This window comes from Impatiens glandulifera, chromosome 1, assembly GCF_907164915.1.
Source record: "Impatiens glandulifera chromosome 1, dImpGla2.1, whole genome shotgun sequence".
Lineage (NCBI taxonomy): Eukaryota > Viridiplantae > Streptophyta > Magnoliopsida > Ericales > Balsaminaceae > Impatiens > Impatiens glandulifera.
This window is the reverse complement of record NC_061862.1, coordinates 40,922,330-40,943,835: the sequence shown is the minus strand read 5'-3', so window position 1 is coordinate 40,943,835 and position 21,506 is coordinate 40,922,330. Positions and strand designations below refer to the sequence as shown.

Here is a 21,506-nt window from a genome sequence, read left to right as displayed (position 1 = left end):
CACAAAAATATAACAGTAGAACAAAAAGTTATTAAAATATCTTTAGCTTTCTCATCAATAATTGATAAATACTAATAAATTTAAAATATCTTATTAGGATCGACTTTATCGATAGAGACGGGGTCTGGCTAAGGATGAAGGCTTATGAAAAACGGTTTGAAAGAAATTATGTTAGGGATTTAATTCGCTTTCTATTCTACGCAAACCTGTGTAAACACTTGAAACGTATTCAAGGCGGAATTGTTTACTTGGGTTTGAAGCACAAGATGAAATATGAAAAGATAACAGAAATGAAGAACACAACAGTTTGTTTATGGATGTTCGGAGAAACTCTCCTACGTCACCCCTTCTTCCAACCACCGGAAGGATTCACTATAATATGATTCGAATCAAATACAGTTTACACACACACACTTAGCTCACTATTGAACAGAACACTTTCTGTTCAATTACAAGATGAAGAATATCACTCAATTAAAGGTGTTTTGATTCTAGCTCTCTCTCTTGATTCACACACAGTACAATCAGAAAGAAGCTTCACAATATGAATTCAGTAAGCAAGATGATTGAGTAGTTTCTCTCTCTGCAAAATCAGATTTCTTGTTCGTTGTATTCGCTTGTTCGTTAAACAGATTGTCCGTTGTCCTTGAGATTTGTTAAATACCGAGCAGGAGCTAACGATCGAATCTTTAGAATGATACGTGGCACTCTTTCATTGGAAAGCCTCCATTGTACACAGCAGGTTCTGAGCACAAGGATCGTGGACGTACATCACTAGTAGTGCGCCGAATATTCCATTAGGGATGTACCTACAAAACAAGTAATGTGAGAAAAATTCTCCTACGTGGCATTCCTTGATTGGATGCATATATTTGTTGTACTAATCTTCACTAGAAAGTGGAGCAGGAGTAGGATACAGCTATAGCACGTGGGTAGATGAAATGCTAGATTCAAGTGTACTACTTAAACTGAGTATTAGACGTATTTCAGTTAGACGGATTGTAAAAATCAGTCTAATGAAATAAAACATCTCCTTCTAATAGAAAAACGTCTATTAAACTTCCTAGTCTAATAGAATTAGACTCGCGTCTAATTATCCAATAACCATTAGACTGCACATCTATCTCCACTAAGTTAGACTGCACGTCTAATTCCGGTTCTACCTCAAACTTGTCTGAAGGAGTTAGACGCACGTCTAACTTTCACTAATTAGACTACACGTCTAATTATTCAATAACCATTAGACTGCACGTCTAACTCCACTGAGTTAGACTGCACGTCTAATTCTGGTTCTACCTCAGACTTGTCTGAAGGAGTTAGACGCACATCTAACTTTCACTAATTAGACTACACGTCTAATTATTCAATAACCATTAGACTGCACGTCTAACTCCACTGAGTTAGATTGCACGTCTAATTCTGGTTCTATCTCAGACTTGTCTGAAGGAGTTAGATGCACGTCTAACTTTCACTAATTAGACTACACGTCTAATTATTCAATAACCATTAGACTGCACGTCTAACTCCACTGAGTTAGACTGCACGTCTAATTCCGGTTCTACCTCAGACTTTTCTGAAGGAGTTAGACGCACGTCTAACTTTTACTTTCTATTAGACTGCACGTCTAACTCCACTGAGTTAGACTGCACGTCTAATTCCGCATAAATTAGACTACCCGTCTAATTGCAAATATATTAGACTACACGTCTAACTCCGATGAGTTAGACTGTACGTCTAATTCTGTGCGTTCATTAGACTTATGTCTAACTCTTTACATTCATTAGACTACACATCTAACTCCGATGAGTTAGACCGTACGTCTAATTCCGTGCATTCATTAGACTTACGTCTAATTCTTTACATTCATTAGACTATACGTCTAACTCCACTGAGTTAGACTGTACGTCTAATTTTATGCATTGAATGCCAAAATCGGTCTAATGACCCTCATTAGATCCAAGTCTTATGACATATTGTTTTAATACCCCTGTATCAAAACTCATAAGTTATTTTATCATCAAAATCTCAGTGGTTAAATTATTTTAACACTTAGTCAAAATAATTTGACCCAACATATCTTAATCATAACAATATAATAGTTAATCAATCATAAAAACGATTACAGTCATCATTCTCTAAATTATTGACAATTTTATCTAGGACATCGTTGACTACGTCTCGTATGACTTTCTTGGCCACACCTCCCACAAATGACAGTCATTCGTGAGTTATTCATTTCGGTTTGAATACGCTGGTTTTGACCTCGTTATTTTTTTTATTCTTTTACTTTTCAAGTAAAACGTTACTTTATGCATAATTAAACTCTTAACTATTATAACTTATAATTTTTGTATCTAAAATATTTACTTAAAGAATCATTAGACTCACTGTGTTTGTAAGGTGTAGATAACCAAAGTAAGACTATAATAAGGACAATTTTGAAGAAAAGCAAGAGAAATTAGTGCAGGAAGGCGAAGATTGACTAAATTGTTTTTGAGAAATATTTTTGGTGAACACTTATATTTTTTTAAAGAAAATGTAATGGAATTTGTAGAAACATTTGATGTACAAATTATATGTATATATTTGTTTTAAAATGATTTTAAGTATGGATGTAAGTTGACGTTTCTCATACTCGAGAGACACGGGATTGGGATTCCAAAAGAACCCATAAGTATTCATTTTGGCCATCTTCCCCTAAGGGCTTGTTTGATGAAAAGGTTTTTTTTGGTTTTACTTGGGTTTTATTTTAAAAACCCCTTTTTGATAAAAATTAGGAAAAAACTGGATTTTAATATTTGAAGACTAATTTATCCTTTGACTTTAGAGGATATGGTGTAAGTGAGAGAATGATGGTTTAAAGAAAGAGAATAAAATTAGAGGATAATTTTAATATTTAAATGATAAAATTATTTGATTTGATGGTTGATAAAATATTTGGGTTTTGAGATAAAAACTAGGTTTTATCCCAAAAACCCTTTCATAAAACGAGCTCTAATAAAAGGAGTTTGAATTGTAACCAATTTCCAATTTCCATCTTTTTAGACAAGGAAATTAAACCCCAAATTCCAATTCATAATTTGTTTTTAATTACTTGGTCAATGTTGAGAATGAACTATAGGAAATATTATAGAAGGTAAACTACAATTTTCAGGGTTCGTTAATGGCAGAAAGTTGATTAAATATATATTTTAAAATATTATATTTCAAAATGTTATTTAAGGAGAAATTTTAAATATTATATTACAAAATGTTATTTTTTTATGTATTTAAGGATAAAAAGTTGAGTTGCTTACTCTTTTTTATAATTTTATGGATGATGTTTCTAATAAATTATTCATAACTTGAAATGGTATGTTTGCAAGGTTTTCATCATTTCATTGCAACCTTAGCTATTAATATAAATTTTATGCATTCAAACAAAATAAAAGAAGAAAATGTTTTGATAAATGGAAACAAAAAATTAGGAGTAAAAATAGACACCTAAATATGAATTTCATAACGATTGAATTTAAAGTAGAGCATCTTATTTAAACTCAATCGTTGTGAAATTCACTTAAACTTAAAATAATATTTGTAATTAGAATCGAATTTGAAAATTTTAAAACAGAAGTATTATAATTTAAACTTATAATAAAATAGTTCAAATATATATTAGTTCGAAATAACTTTAAATCGATTTGATACATTAGATAAACATTAGATAAACATGCCTGCAATATTTTTATTGTACATTATTAAATTGAATTAAAGCATACATGATAAAAGAAAAACATATATTTAATGTGATTCTAATACTATTATTAGAATCAGAATCCATAAGATTGATGATGATCAATGTGGCTGATCATCCAAGGGGGCAAGACTGTGTTTAGCTTTTGCCTTTGAAGAAAAACCACTTCTCCTTCTTTTTCCTCCACCTCATTCTCTTTAACCTGCACCAATAATAACAAATAATTAATAATGAAATCATCTTCATCACAATGATATTATCTAGCAAAATATAGTCAGTCAATTTTAGACTCGGCAGGAAACAAAATCCTAACCGAACACGAGAAAAATAGGTTAAGGTCATGTATTTTTTTCGGGTCAAAATCAGGTCAACCTATTTAACCTGAGTAATAAATTATTCAAAATCGGGTCGACCTGAAATGACCAAAAGTAGACCCAGTAATTCGTTTACAAGTTTCTTTTGTTGAATTTTGTGTTTTTTTCATTCACTCACTCATTTTCTTTTGTAGAATTTTTCTAAAAAAAATAGTGATTTAACATTATTTTGTTTTGTGTTGATTTCATTTTAATTTGAAATGGAGAGTTATATCAGGTTGAGTTCAAGTTTAGTTAGGTAAATCGAGTTGTGTTCGAGTCAATCACAAATAAATAGTTGAGGTTCAGGTTATAAATTTTGACACGAATTACTAAATATATCAGGTTCATGTTAGTACCGCTCAACCTGTTAACCAGAAACTAATCTGAATTATCACCCCTAACTATATATATATATATAATCAAAGCCGAACTTATGTAAGCTCGTCAAGCTCATAGGCTACGACAGCCTAACCCAGGGTTAACCATCTCTTATGGTAATAAAATATTAATAAAGTGTATATAGACCCTTAAGCCAAGGACAACCCGATACTCTTATTGGTCAAATTCAATATTTTTTTTCTAATTTTATTATCTAACAAACTTCATTCATTTATAGAAAAAATATTAATTTATATGTACTACAGTGATTTTTTTTTACTAATGTGGGATAATTCTTAAGTTAGATAAACAAAATGTAGAATTATCTCTCTATCTTCCTTGGAATGAAATATGAAAACTTAAACAATTTCGAGAATGAAATGTTATCGGTAGCAAATCAATTAGACTAATTGATTTGCTAATCCGAGAATGGAATATTATCAGTAGCAAATCAATTAGACTAATTGATTTGCTAATTTATTTAAGAATTTTTTGTTGAATGACAAATCAATTATAATTCATATAATTTTAATTGATTCATTGGTCAAATCATTTCTTTTCTTGTAAATGTAATTTTCATTATTTAAATTATACTTCTTATGAACTGAAGAACAAAGTAAAAAACAAGCAATAAAAAAACGCACGGAAACTTGTGATAAATAGTTTTAGAAAAATATGAGATTATAGAATCATTTGAGTTCTCATCAAATGGCTATTTACACCATTGGAGGAGGCAGCGGAAAATTATGAATTTGTTTCTTCAAGATGGAAAAACTCGTTCTGATACCATGTAGATTTATCTCTCAATCTTCTTAGCCCAAGGAGAGGCCCAATCGCCTATGTAGACTCAACCCAATGAATGTTCTAGTTAAGGAAGATGTATTCTAATTTAAGAAGGGATATTCTAGTTAAGGAAGGGATATTCTAATTTAAGAAGGGATATTCTAGTTAAGGAAGTGATATTATTGGTTAAGAAGGGTTATCTTAAATTAGTGTAATTAATTTGTAATTGGAAGGCAATTCTTAAATTAGTATGTCACAAGTCCTATAAATACCTCAAAGGTAGTCATTATAATGATCAAGCACAAGCAATACAATTCTCTACATATTTTCTCTCTTAAATTACTACATAGTATCAGAGCGGGTTTTTCCATCTTGAAGAAAACGATTCATAATTTTTCGATGTCTCCTCCAATGGTGTCAATAGTCATTAGAGGAGAACACAAATGATTCTAATCTCATGTTTTCTAAAATTATTTATCACAAATCACGGTGCGTTTTTTTTATTTAGAGAATTTTATTGCTTGTTTTTGTTTATTTTCTTTAATACATAAGAAGTCTAGTTTAAATAAAGAAAATTACATTTACAAGAAAGGAAATTATTTGAACAATGAATCAATTAAAACCATATGAATTATAATTAATTTGTCAATCAACAGCAAATCTTTAATCAATTAGCAAATCAATCAATCTAATTGATTTTCTACTGATAACATTCCATTCTTAGATTAACAAATCAATTCATCTAATTGATTTACTACCAATAACATTTCATTCTCGGAATTGTTTGACTTTCCATATTTCCTTCCAAGTAAGATAGAGAGATAATTATACACTCTCCCCCAAGTTGGGTAATAGATGTTGAGATTTCCCAACTTGCCAAATACTTCCTCAAATCGACTTGGGAAGAGATTTGATGAGAATGTTAATCACCTAATAGAAAAGACCTTGGGCAGCTATGAGAGTGGAGAGGATGTTATCGAGGAGATGGAAATGTTGATGACATTCTTTCAATTTGAGTGATTCTAATCAATGATTCACTTAGTTAGATGAGTGTTGTTACCGAGGGGATGATATGTTGATGAAAACGAGTGATAATTTGAATCGCCAAAGTGTCGCTGGATGTTGATGACAGCGAGTGACAATTTGAATCGTCGGAGTGTCGCTGGATGTTGAGGACAGCGAGTGACGTTTGAATCGCCGGAGTGTCGTTGAATGTTGATGATAGCGAGTTGACTTTGAATCGTCGGAGTGACGCTGGATATTTGATTACAGCGAGTTGGTTTTGAATCTCCAGAAAATCGCTGGATGTTTTTGACAACGAGTGACATTTATTTTTCTATTTTTTTTGGTAGTTTCGTCGTTTCGAAACTACACTTAAGTCTAACATGTATCGAGCATCGTCTTTGTGTCTCAAAAGATTTATTCCAACATTTCATCTGTCCAAAAATTATCATTTTTCACTTCAAGAGTTGCAAGAGCCAAGTGCCAAGAGACAAGTGTCAAGAGCTAAGTTTCAAGAGCCAAGAGACAAGAGGCAAGTGCCAAGAGCCAAGAACCAAGAGCCAAGAGCCCAAAGCCAAGAACTCTTCCCAAGTGGAATTTCGAAGAACTATGTGGCAAGTTGGGTACTCTCAATATCCTTTACCCAACTTGAGGGGGAGTGTAAAATTATCTCTCAATCTTCCTAGCCAAGGGGAGGCTCAATCGCCTATGTAGGCTCAACCCAAGGAATATTCTAGTTAAGGAAGATGTATTCTAATTTAAGAAGTGATATTCTAGTTAAGGAAGGGATATTATAATTTAAGAAGGGATATTCTAGTTAAGGAAGTGATATTCTAAGTTAAGAAGGGATATCTTAAATTAGTGTAATAAATTTGTAATTGGAAAGCAATTCCTAAATTAATACGTCATAAGTCCTATAAATACCTCAAAGATATTACATTGTAATTACACCTCAAAATTTTTAATTCTATTTTGAATTAAAGGAGAACTAGCATGATACCCCACAATCATATCTCGCTTAAGCTTAAAACTCTTCCAGATTAAATCGAATTTGTGATATTTTGGTCTTTTAAACCGACTCTTACCACGGAATTACTTCTGTGGTTTACCCCTCAATTTTAATTTTAATTCTAAATAATTTTAATTTTATCAAATTTTTAGAATAAATTCTTTACTTTTGAGTTACATACCTAAGTCAATATATATATATATATATATATATATATATATATATATATATAAAAGATAAATTAATTTAATTTAAAATTTAGAACTGAAAACGTGACAAATATAAAAAAATCGAAGAAATTTAACCTTTTTGACAAGTGAGTTATTTTTCTCCTGCAGTGTCTTGTCCTGTTCGATCAATACCAAATATTTTGAAATTAAAATTAATTAAGGATTAAATAATATAATGATTTATATATATATATAGTTTAGTAATTATGTGGTTTACTTAATTACTAATTTAATTGGTTATAGAATAATTTTTTTAAAATAAGATAAATAATCTATAATCACCCATATAATATTTTAAGTGACCAGAATGATTTCTAAAAAAAACTAAAAGTTAGTTATTGATTTTTATTTAAAACCACTTAAATAAAAATAATAATTATGACTATGAGATTTAGACTAACTTTTCACTTTATAACTTATTTTCTTACCTTTGTCTCTAGCTCTGATATGGACTTCAGCATTAACTGATTCTGCAAACAAATTTACCAATAATAGTAAGCTACCAATAATAATAAGCTAGTATAAGGTGTCTCAAAATTTAACCATAACATTTGAAATAATGAATAAACCCTTAAACTATTACCAAATTTTGAAATGCATCCCAAGATTTATGTTTTTGAAGTTATTTTTTAAAGTATACATCCATGGCCTTCTTTCATGTTGATTGTTTTTAAATAACTCATGATTATCTAATTTATCATTAAATTTACCATCACATCCTTAAAATTATCTCAAAATATTAAAATACTTTTCATTTTTTAATATATATATATATATACCAAACAAAATATTATTTAAAAATAAAAAATAACCCAAGATCAAATTGCAAGGCCCTAATTATTATAACAATAAAAAACCAAAAAATAATTAAGGCTAAAAATGGAAAACATGAGATCATAGCTCACAGCCTCACACTATTATTTATCAGAAATCAAGATAAAAGACATTATATATATATATAATCTAACATTAGGGTTCGCCCATATTCTTTGACCTTATACATTTTGAAAAGCTCAAGTTAATATATTTTTTATTAAGCCAAAATTAAGTTCAAATTTTTTTTTTAAATGTCTGAGACATAAATATATCCTTTAAGAAATCTTAAAAAAAAGTTTGAAAGACTGATATTAAAATATAAAAATAATCTAAAAAAAGAGCTTGTTTGTATATATTGTTTGTTCCCACCTTTTTGGACCTCATATTCTTAAGTCCAGAATCCAACTCGGTTTCCAAGCTTTGAAGATCTCTTAAGCTCAATGATTCCAAATCTTCTCCCATGAAATGCCTATAATATTTTAATATAAACAATCAAATTCTCCATAAATTAATACTCATATTCATTTTTATTAAGACAAATTAAGGATAAGTTTATTTTGATTAAAATTAATCACTTAATTATATGGGGTGTTAGGTAATATATGTTATTTGCCATTGTGGTCAAGTTTTAACTTTCGGGTGAGTAAACGTGTCATATTTTTCTATTATGAAAACGAGTTAGGATATAAATACATATTTTGATATTTTCTTTTAAGACACAATAAGGTGGAAAGAGAGTTAACAGATATATGATTTTTCTAATTAATTCTTGTTCTTTGGTTGATCTAGAGAAAGGTTAGAAGAGCTTTTGATTATGGAGTATTTTAGTCATTCTTAAGGTAATCACTTCTTTCATTTGAGAGATGGGTATGTATGTTTTTATTATTGACATTAATTTAATTTAGTGAAACTTATCCCTCTCATGTACGTAGGTCAATTTTGACCGAACCACGTATATTGTGTTATTATTGTTTTGTGTTATTTCAGTTTTGATAAATCTATTGTTCGTCATAGACGATTTCAGAACTGATTTGTCACAAGTTTAATTTCTAAGAAGATGCGTGATTTTGCTGGTGCAAAATTCAATAGTGGTATCATAATAGTATTGATTGGTTATTTATTTTAACAATCTGAGGGGAGTGCTCCGCTGGTTACTCAATGAAATTTAAAAAGGAGATCAACTAGTTTCTTTGTTGGGATTTTGTGAGTTGTTAAGATGGTAATAATATGGAAATCTAAACCTAATATGGTGAGTCTGAATGGTACAAACTATAGGCAATGGAAACTAATGACTAGTGATTTGTTAGTTTCAGATGATTTGAATGAAACAATTGAAAATGAGAGTGTTAGACCTGAGAATACAAAAGACATTGATTGGAAAAAGACTAATAAAAAGGCGTGTATCTTTATTCGTGCGTGGGTTTTGTGTAAATGTTATGCAACATGTTGAGAATGAGACTACAACGTATGGTGTGTGGAGCAAATTTGAAGCTCTTTACGTCGGGAGGTCAACAAGGAATAAAGTAGCACTGGTACAAAGGCTGGTGAACTTTAAGAAGTACATTGATAATAAATCAATTATTGAGAACTTTAATGAATTTCAAAATATCTTGAATCAACTGAGTAGTATGAAGAAAAACTTTGATGATGAGGTGTAAGCACTTTTAGTCTTTGGCTCTTTGTCTACGAGTTGGGATACACTTATTATTACTCTCAGCAACTCATCACTAAATGGTAAAGTGAACATGGAATTTGTCACCAGTTCCTTACTTGATAAGGAGAATCAAAAGGGGGATAAACTCTTTAAGTCTGATATGTTGGTGACTGATAGAGAAGATCAAAGAAAAATAAAATTATTCGAGTAGGGGCAAGTCTAGAACTCTGAAAAAGGATGGTGTTTGCCATTACTATGCAAAAATGGGTCATTGGAGAAATGAGTGTTGGAAATTTAAAAATGATAAATCAAAGGGTACGATGAAACCTAGAGAAAAGAAAGAAGAGAGTGCAGATATATATCTTTATACTTCGGATGGTGAACTGACATATGCTTCTAAATGTCAAGACTCATGTCTTAGCACGTATTCAAATAAAACAATATGGATTGTCAACATAGGGGCCTCATTCCATATTACTCCATACAAAGGTTACTTCCAGTCTTATGAAGTTGGTGATCATGGTGAGGTTCGCATGAATAACAATGGTGTGTCTAAGAGAGTTGGTCTTGGTGATGTTAGAATCGAGACAAATATGGGTTGATTCCTAACTTTGAGAGATGTAATACATTTCATGACTTGAGAATGAATTTGATTTCAGTAGATAAACTCGGTGATGGAGGCTACCATAATGTTTTTAGTGGTAGAGCATGAAAGCTAAGCAAGGGTTTCTTGGTTGTTACACGAGGTAAGAAATATTGTTCCTAATATAAGACAAATTTGAAATTGTCTATGATGTAGCATATTCTATCATTATTGAGTCATCTCGTGAGTTGTGGCACAAGAGAGACTAGGTCACATTAGTAAAAAAGGGTTGAATGTTTTGATCAATATGAATGAGTTGCTGAATCTCAAGGATGCTCATCTTGAAAGTTGTGAGCAATGCTTGAAGGGTAAGCAACACAGAGTCTCCTTTAGTAAGTTGAAGGTATAACTAAAAAAGAATGTCCTTGAGTTGGTCCATACAGATGTATGTGGTCCTATGAAGATTAAATCCATAGGTGTTGCTTTTTATTTTTTAACGTTCATTGATGATGCATCTAGGAAGATTTGGGCATATGCTATAAAGTCCAAGGATGAGGTTGCAGCAAGGTTCGAGGTCTTTCACAAATTAGTTGAGAGAGATATATGTAGGGAGTTGATGAGGGTACGATCAAATAATGGGGGAGAATACATAGGGTCATTTGATGATTATTGCAAAGAGTATGGTATTTAACACGAACAGGCTATACCCAAGACTCCACAACAAAATCGAGTGGCAAAGAGGATGAAAAGAACAATGTTGGAATGGATGAGGAGTATGCTCTCCCATGCTAGGTTGGCTAAGAATTTCTGGGCTGAAGCCATGAGTACTGCAATGTATGTGATCAACCGTTCTCCTTCCAAACCATTGAATAATAAGTGTACAGAAATCATATGATCAGGTAAAAATGTTAGTTAGGACTATTTACGTGTTTTTGGTTGTAGAGAATTTGTACATGTTCCAAAAGATGAGAGGTTTAAGCTAGATGCAAAAACTAGGCAATGCATATTATTGGGTTATGGTGATGAAAATTGGGGATACAAGTGTTATGATCCAATAGATAAGAAGGTTTTTAGAGGTCGAGATGTGGTATTCCTTGAAGATTAGACTATTAATAATTTTGAAGATAGTGACAAGTTTTATGCGCATATACGTGATCTTCCTAGTCTTGAGTTGTCTCGTGATGTTGAGGAGACAAGGCAACATGTAGCTTCATATTTGGATAGTGATGATGATAGTTATTAGGGTCAAGTTGTAGGCCATGGAAATGATACAAAAGATAATCTTGGTGATAATATTGAGGCTGACTTTAAAGTTCAACAAGAAAATGGAAATCAACAGAATCAACAAACATAGGTACTTAGGAGGTCTACTAAGGAGAAAGGATAAAGTTCTAAGTACCTAGATATATAGTATATCCTTCTAACTGATTGTGGGGAGCTTATATGCTATAATGAGACTCTCGAGGATGCTCACAATGAAGAATGGTCAGCTATCATGGATTAAGAGATGAAGTCATTGCTAAAAAATAGCACATATGAAAGAGTGGAAAGACCAAAGAACGAAAAAATATTACAAAATAAATGGGGTACAAGATCAAGTAAGTGGGTGATGATAGCAAGCCAAGATACAAGGTTAGGATGGTTGTCAAAGGTTTTGTCTAGAGGCATGGAATCGACTACGATGAGATTTTCTCACCGGTAGTGAAGATGACTTCCATTCGGGTGGTATTAGGTGTAACTACTTGAATGGACCTTGAGGTTGAACAACTTGATGTCGATACTGCATTTATCCATGGTGATTTGGAAGAAGATGTTTATATAGAGTACCCTAAATATTACAATAAGAAAAGAGAGGAAAACAAGGTGTGCAAGCTTGTCAAAAGTCTATATGGTTTGAAACAAGCACCAAGTCATTGGTATCTTAAGTTTAAGTCGTTCATGACCATCTATGGGTGAATGAAGGTGTTTATAGATCATTGTGTCTTTGTACAAAAGTTTGGTTTTAATGGTTTTATTATACTTATCTTATATGTTGATGAAATACTGATTGTAGGGAGAGATAAGCTCAAGATTGCCAAGTTAAAAAGGATTTAGAAAGTCTTTTAAGATGATAAAATTGGGTCAAGCAAGACAAATTCTTGGAATGCAGGTCATTTGTGATCGGGTGAAGAAAATACTATGGTTGTCTCAAGAGAGATATTTTGAGAAGATTTTTCTAAAAAGATTTTGTATGTACAAGGCAAAGTTAGTTGCTTGTCCATTGTCTACACGCTTGAAAATAAACAAGACAATGTCTCTCATAGATGAAGATGAAAAACAAGAAATGTGCAAGGTTCTATATGCTTCATTAATAGGCATTCTGTTGTATGCAATGGTCTACACAAGACCGGATATAACTCATGCGGTTGGAGTAGTTAGTCGTTTCCTTTCAAATCTTGGTAGGGAAGCGGTTAAGTGACTAATGAGATATCTTTGAGGGACCTCCAAATATGCTTTGTGTTATGGTACTGAAATGCCACATGTTGAAGGATTTTCTAATACAGATATTAGTGGTGATATCGACAAATGAGATCAACTTCAAGGTATCTATCTATCTTTGGAGGAGGAGTTGTATCATGACAGTCTCATCTACAGAAATGTGTTGATTTGTTTATTATGTAAGTTGAATATATTGACTTTTATGAATGTTGTAAGGAAACGAGATGGATGAAGGAATTATTGAAGGAAACATGTATAGTACAAGATAAGTTGTTGGTGTTTAGTGACTCACAAAGTTCTATACATGTGAGCAAGTATCCAAGTTTCTATTCACAATCAAAACACGTCAAAAGAAGGTATCATTGGATCCGTGAAATGCTCGAGAAGGAGTTATACTTGGAGAAAGTGCATACAGATGAAAATGAGTCAGATATGATGATAAAGGGACTGCCAAGAGGTAGAGATATATTGTGTCAAAGTCGGAATGTCACTAGTAGGGGCGTCACAATGATGAATGTTTATAGCAATATTCACTCATGGCTCGGAAGGGGGAGAATTGTTAAGGTGTTCCTTGTCATTTGTTGTCGGGTTTTAACTTCCGGGTAAATAAACGGGTTAGGGGTATAAATACATTTTTTAGTATTTTTCTCTTAAGACGCGGTAAAGTGGAGAGAGAGTGAACAGATTTATGATTTTTCTGGTTTCATCTTGTTCTTTGGCTGATCTAGAGAGAGGGGTTGGGAGAGCTTTTAATTGTGGAGTATATCAATCATTAATTCTTAAGGTAATCACTTCTTTCATTTAAGAGTTGGATATGTAAGTTTTTACTGTTGACATTTATTTGATTTAGTGAAATTTATTCTTCACGTGGACGTAAGTCAATTTTGATTGAATCACGTATATTATGTTGTTATTTTTTGTGTGATATTTTAATTTTGGTAAATCTGTTATGACGATGACGATTACGATTACGGAACTGATTTATCAAATGTTTGATTTTTAAGAAAATTTGTGGTTTTGCTAGTACAAAACCCTTACCTATGGTTTCTTTGCACAACCTCCAGTCTTGATTTAAGACTAGCATACTCCAGATTCCAGTTAGTTTCCTACAATTTTTATTATAATAATTAAAAATATATTTGGTTTTAACAGAAACAAAAAAAAAGTATATGTATATATTATAGTACCTGAGACTCCTGATTGATTGCATGGAGTTGCCTTTCACCATAAGAATAACTTTCATGTCTTTCAAGGATATTTTCCATGCTGTAACAGTATTTTAAATATATAAATATTGTTAATAAATAAATAAAAATGAAGGGATTGCATAGTAGTATTATTAATCATATATATATGATGATTTCTGAATTGTACATGTTCAGTTTCAGCTTTCTACGTACGTACGTATCGAGGTCTTGCTTTTTCGTGACATTTACTCATGAAACTTAGAAACCTTAAAACTTTCCCAAATAAGTATATGATAGAAAGACTCTTTGGTGTAAAGAGAACAAGAACTCATGTCCTTTTGGAAACCTAGCTACATATATACTTACCAGGAATCGGAAGAAGAAGAAGAGTAGTGAAAGAGTTTGCCTCTAGGGGAGAAGATGATCAAGGCAACTTGAGCATCGCAAAGAAGAGAGATTTCATGGGCTTTCTTGAAAAGACCAGATTTTCTCTTTGAAAAGGTTACCTGTCTGTTTATCTTGTTTTCTATCCTCTTCAAAACAACTTTTCCAGATCTCACCATATTCTCTACTTACCTAGCTAGCTAGCTAGCTAAGTGCTAATATTATGTGTTCTTTCGATTATGGATCGAATGCTGGAGATCGAATTATGGATTCCTTTTTGTAGGAAGAGCTAGCTAGCGAGCGAGCGGTATTATAAAACAAGTGTGGTTGTAGTGAAATATGTTGTCGATTCCTTATTGGTTTGAACACTGTTTTCTTAATTAGATATTACTGTATATTTGTACCTTCTTCTGTACTCATTAATATGTGAGGACTATACACAGCTATTGTATTCATTCACCGAAGGCTGGGTTTGATTCACCTTATAATAATAATATATCAAATTATTATGAGTAATATTATAAATCAAATATATTTTGTGTTTAAATTCAATTTTCTCATTACATCACTCTCATTCTATGTTTAAATTCAATTTTTTTCCCTATTCTCATTTTTAACTATAATCTTAGTATTTAAGCTTATAATTTTTTTTTTAAGAAAAATTATATCTCTTCACTTTTTAATTTTATTTAATTATTATAAATATTTGTTAATAATAGAGAGTTAGTATTACACATGACAACCATGACACAGCTTTCATTCAAAAAATTATTTATTATTTTTTTAATTTAAAATTAAAAATAATATTTTTTAACTAATGATCAAAATTTTGTTGGTTATGACCAAAATCTTGGTCATAAAACTCTTTTCATGATCATGACTATGATTATGACCAAAAAATGGGTTATAGATAAGGATGCTCTTATGTACATAACTTTTTTCATTAGGCCACTCTGGTTAGATAATAATAATAAAAAATTAATTTGTTTTCTTTTTTACTTATATGTATACATTCACTTTATTTATATTTGTTATTTAAAATAATATTATATTATTATTTTTACATAAATGTTTGTACAAAATATAAAAAAAAAAGAAATATTTAAAATATATTAATGAGTGTAGTAGAGACTTCACTTATCAGCCAAAATAAAAATTATATATAATAATATTATGTATTTTCTTAGTTTTATAATAGTTAAATATTATTTTAATTTTTATTTGTAAGAAATAAATTAAACAATATATAAAAATTAAAAATTAAAATTAAAAAATATATGAAATGCAGTTAAGGACATTTTTTATCACCGATCTAGTGGCTTCGCTAGCCGAATTAGATATAAAAGATATTAAACATTAGGGGAGTTCGTCCATAATAGAGTTTTATTTTTTGTAAGACAGAAAAAAGTGTCCCCGTCTGAAAAAAAAATGTTATGCGTTAACAAGAAATAAATAGTTTACATGTGGAATTCTTACGGATGATTTCATTCAAGATCTCATTCATTGGATGGAGCGTTATTCAAAGTGGAATTCTTATGAATGATATTTGCATGAAAATGGTTGTATTGTGGTTAGTCGTTGTTATATGTGTCATGTGGAAAATGAATCGGCAACTCACTTATTTTTGCATTATCGAGATGTCACTAGTATCTGTAGTTTTTTGTGGTTTATTACCGAGATTCATTGGATAATGTCCGAGTTTTTGGGTAGTTTCTGAGAAGTAGGGTTGTAAACGAATCGAAGCGAATATTACTGTATTTGATTCGTATTCGTGAAACTATTCGAATATTCGTATTCGTATTCGAAATTTTTTTGAATAATTAATGTGATTCGTATTCGATTTGAAATTGATATTCGTATTATTCGATTCGATTCGATTATTTTTAAAACATATTTTATACAATTTATTCGAAAATTTGAAAATTAATATTTTTACATAATATATAACAATATTCAATAAAATTACCTAATAAAAATTAAATAATAATGTTCAAATTACGATTTCAATATTCAACTCCCAATACAATGCAATGCAAGCCATTAATTAAAACTTCCGCGTAACATAACATTAACAATAGTTATCAAAAGAACATTTCATTAAAGTGGTTTGTAAATCAATATTCGAATCCTTCAAAAGAACAATATATATATAATCGAATATTAGCGAATACCGAATCGAATATCTTGATTTTGTACTCGTATTCGTTTATTAGTCGAATCGAATATTTTTATTCGAATTCGAATCACAAAATTATGAATACGAATATCAAAATTCGAATACGAATACCGAATCGAATCAAAAGTATTTGATTCATTTACAACCCTACCGAGAAGTTTAGATCATTGTGACTAATATAGGCCTGCATAATTGGGTTACCATCCCAATTATTTTTTGATAGACTATTTGGTTGGAGAGAAATCGTCGAACTTTCAATGATCGCAGTTGTCATTTACGTATCATTCATAATGTTATTATTATGACGCTTTTTTTATATTCGTTCCGGAAAACTGGTAGAGTCGGTCGGAGAGTTAATTGTTATTCTCGAGAATCAACGAGCTCGATAACATATTGAGTAAATTTGTTTTATGTGTTTTGGTGTTGTGTTCAAACGATTTTTATCATTTTTAATATACATGTACCAATTTAAAAAAAAAATAGATAATAAAACTAATATAACAAACAAAAATAATATTAAAATATATAGAAACTAATATATTTATATAATTTATTTTTAATTTAAGTAATTAATTAATATTTAAAATTAAGTTAATAAAATATTCAAATTATTTTAAATAAAAATATTAAGTTTATAATTATATAATTAAAGAATGAGTTATATTTAGTTTATAAAAAAAATTAAGTGATTATGATTAATAAAATGTATATTTAAATATATATATATATATATATATATATATATATATATATTATTCAAATACAAATATATAAGCTCAACGCATAAGCTGAATCAAATTTAACCCGTGTTAACGATCAAAATAATTTGAGTATAATCAAACGTACCTTAAATTAAGTTGGAGCTAGAAGCGAATAAAACTTACTCGAAATTGTTTCTTTTTGTCTTTTTTTTTAAACCAATTATTTTTTTTGTATTTTTAATTTGTTTATTTATGAAAAATGTAATTTTTATTTAAAATTTAATAAAAATAAAAATAATTTAGTATATTAGATGATAAAATAGTGATTTGATTATTACACGATAGTAATTTGAGAAATAGAGAATTTAAAAAAATAACAAAAATAAACAAAAATTCCATTTCATATCAAACAAGTTGATGCATGTGATATTTTAGTATGCATCTTATTATTTATATAGTCCGCAATGTTTGTTTATAAAAGAAATAAAATTAATAATGATGTTTAGAAATATATAATATTATTAAGAAAGTTAAATTATCATTATTAAATTATTTTTTATATGCATAATATATATCATGTTTATACGTTAAATATAAAATATATAATTTTATATAACATTTAATACAACATTAACTTATTTCTTCCTCTTGTAATATAGTTGGAAAACCAAATTTTGAGTACACGCAATCTCGTACTCGCGTGTAATCTCGTACTCGCGTGACATTAATGGAAGGTTTGAATAAATTTATTAGGAAAAACGCGTGTAATCTCGTACTAGCGTGACATTAATGGAAGGTTTTAATAAATTTATTAAGAAAAAAGTTCACATAAACGTATGTACTTGTACAACTATCTTATTTTGACGTGGGTACGGATAAAAAGTCATTTAAACATACGTACTATAAAAAATTAGCTCATTTAGCTTCTTTTAATAACCATAGTTAATTTTTATTTTTAAATTTATACATTTATTAATTAAATATTAATATATTTTCTTTCTCCTTCTTTTACATTAATTAAACTATGTAATTTATTTTATTCTTAAATTTTTTATTATTTTTATATTAACTTTTTTATTTTCATTTTTTTATCAATTTTTATTTCTCATAAATTTTAAATTCTCATTTTTTTTTTTAAATAGCAACTTATTTATGAATTTTATATTTTACTGTAATACTTTTTAAAGGATTTTTTTATTTAATTTAATAGAACAAAAATAAAATTAATAATTTTTTATTTAATTTTTATTCATGACTTATAGTAATAGTAAGTAACATTGTTTTATCTAATATTTTATTATTACTCTTTTGGTATTTGATGAATAAGTTGCTATTATTATCTAAATATTAATTAATTTATTTTTGTGTTAAAGAATTTTTATTATTAAAAGTATAAATTATTATTATATTCAATCATTTAGACCAAACAATTTTAAAATAATTAATAATCAATGTTAATATAAAAAAAAAATATAAAGTTAAAATAATTAATAATGAATACTCATATATATATATATATATAAATAATCAATAATAAATATTCATATAAAAATAATAAAATATTATAAAAAAAAAATAAAAATAGAGGATTTATTTATTAATGAAAAAGAATAAGAGAGAAAATATATTAATATTTAATTAATAAATATATAAATTAAAAATTAAAAATTAACCATGGTTTACTAAAAAGACTAAATGAGTCAATTTTTGATATTAGGTATGTTTATATGAATTTTTATTAGTACATACGTCTAAATGAGCTAATTGTAGGTCTAAATAAGCATTTTTTCAATTTATTATATTTTATAACAAATTTACTATAATAATAATTTTAATATATAATTTGTCTTTCTAACCTTACTTTTCTAAGAAGAAGTTACTGTTCCCTCCGGTTTTTATATTTATGTTCTTATTTATTGTAGTTATCAGATTGTTAGCTAGAGTTCTAATTTAATTGTTGTTTTTTAAAAGTTAAAACCAATATTATTTTATTACAGTTTTAATCAAACTATATAAGTTTCATCTCGGTTGTTTAGTCAACAAATTATTATATCGTCATTATTTATTACATAAATAATGTTATTTAACTTTTAATTTCACTTTTTCTTTATTCACATTTTTATATAAATATTATTTTTTTTCACGTAACGTCGTAATTTTTGTAAACTTCGTCGACTATATATGCTTATTTTATATGTCAACCATTTATCGTCGTCAAATTGGTGACCTTCTTTTGTGAGATTTATTTCTCAATTACCGAGTATTAATCACAGATCCTATTTGTTACAAGTTTTTGTTTTGGATAAACTACAACCACAAGTTTAGTTGACTTAAAAAATATATAAGAAATTTTTTTAAATTTTGTTTAATATTGAGTTTGGGAAGATGTCAAAATATAATTATAAACTTTAAATATTATGGTAATATAATTATTATATTATTTTTTATATGTATATTAATTAAGGGTGGGTCGGTACGGTATACCTTAATATTTTATCCATATCTTATACCTTACCGAAAATTTCGGTATATAAAAAATGAATACATTTACGTTAACTTGATTTCGGTATACCTTGATTTCGATATATATTAATTTCGATATACCAAAAATTAATATATTTATCTTACCTTGATTTCAGTATATCTTAATTTCGGTATGGTATCAGTATTATACCTTTGATACCTAAAAAATATATTAACTTTAAAAAAAAAATCAATATTATGTAGAGATGGTATATATTGAATAATATTTCAGTATAATTATATTTTGATATTATTCAAAAATTATATTTATATAATTAAATTAATATCAAATATATTTAATTATTTTCTTATAAGTAGTATATATATTATATATATTTTAACTTATAAATATTATTTCGGTATTTTGATATATCTCAAAATACCAAAATTTTAAAAATCTCATACCTTTACCGTACCAATAATTTCGGTATCGGTATCATACCTTACATTTTTTCGATATACCTTAAAAATCGATATTTTCGATATATTTTGGTACAGTATTTCGATATACCTTTAATATCGGTAATTTTTCTCGTCCCTAATATTAATATAAATTATAAAAAAAATATGTAATTTAATAATTTAATATAAATTATAAAAAAAATTCTGAACAAAATTAAATAACAATTCTCAATAAAAAAACATTTAATTCATAAGTAAGATGACAAAAGAACATCATGATATTAATATACTTAATAAAGTTGTTTTTGAAAGAGTCAACTATAACAAGCCTAAACTTTAAGAGTGAGAAAATATCATGATTTTTTTTCTCATATAATCCTTAATTTGCTCTTGCTTCCAATGGTTATTGTTCACCTTGAAGGTAACCCTAAACTCTCTCTCTATATATACTTTAAAGTGATTGTTTTGTTTCTACATTTCGGTGGTCTAATGTAGGGTTGTAAACGAATCGAATCGAAACGAATGTTACTGTATTCGATTCGTATTCGTGAAACTATTCGAATATTCGTATTCGTATTCGAATTTTTTTCGAATAATTAATGTGATTCGTATTCGATTTGAAATTGATATTCGTATTATTCGATTCGATTCGAGTATTCGATTCGATTTTTTTTAAAACATATTTTATACATAATATATAACAATATTCAATAAAATTACCTAATAATAATTAAATAATAATGTTCAAATTACGATTTCAATATTCAACTCTCAATACAATGCAAGCCATTAATTAAAACTTCCGCATAACATAACATAAACAATAGTTATCAAAAAAACATTTCATTTAAGTGGTTTGTAAATCAATATTCGAATCCTTCATGGCTTGCAAATCAAGTGGTTTGCAACATGACATTGATCGGTTGTTCTTGCTCCTAAACAAAAATAAAAATCAATTAAAAATTTATTTATTTATGAAAACATGCATATAACTCAAATAAATTATAAAATAAATAGAGAACTAACATATGTCATAAGGGGTTTCTTGATCCCATGAATTTGACGAACCCAATCTGCTCCACAAATCAACACTTGTACCATATCAGATGTT

At 28.7% G+C, this 21,506-nt stretch overlaps 1 protein-coding gene across 1 annotated transcript; it reads right to left on the bottom strand.

Annotated features, from left to right (window-relative positions):
- Nucleotides 1-3,809: 3,809 nt before the first annotated feature.
- LOC124925575 (truncated transcription factor CAULIFLOWER A-like) lies at nt 3,810-14,772 on the bottom strand. The gene is made up of 7 exons (XM_047465616.1): nt 14,576-14,772; nt 14,210-14,288; nt 14,061-14,128; nt 8,677-8,776; nt 7,920-7,961; nt 7,567-7,608; nt 3,810-3,935 (listed from the first exon to the last, which is right to left on the bottom strand). The coding sequence occupies exons 1-7, from the start codon at nt 14,770-14,772 to the stop codon at nt 3,810-3,812; spliced, it is 654 nt and encodes a 217-aa protein (XP_047321572.1).
- Nucleotides 14,773-21,506: the final 6,734 nt, after the last annotated feature.

Excerpts from the sequence above, each read along its gene's own strand:
- LOC124925575 (XM_047465616.1), bottom strand. The coding sequence starts at position 14,772 with ATGGTGAGATCTGGAAAAGTTGTTTTGAAGAGGATAGAAAACAAGATA. Across the intron at positions 7,609-7,919 it reads TATCAGAGCTAGAGACAAAG|GACAAGACACTGCAGGAGAA; the intron begins GTAAGAAAATAA and ends TTGATCGAACAG. Across the intron at positions 3,936-7,566 it reads ATAACTCACTTGTCAAAAAG|GTTAAAGAGAATGAGGTGGA; the intron begins GTTAAATTTCTT and ends TTATTGGTGCAG.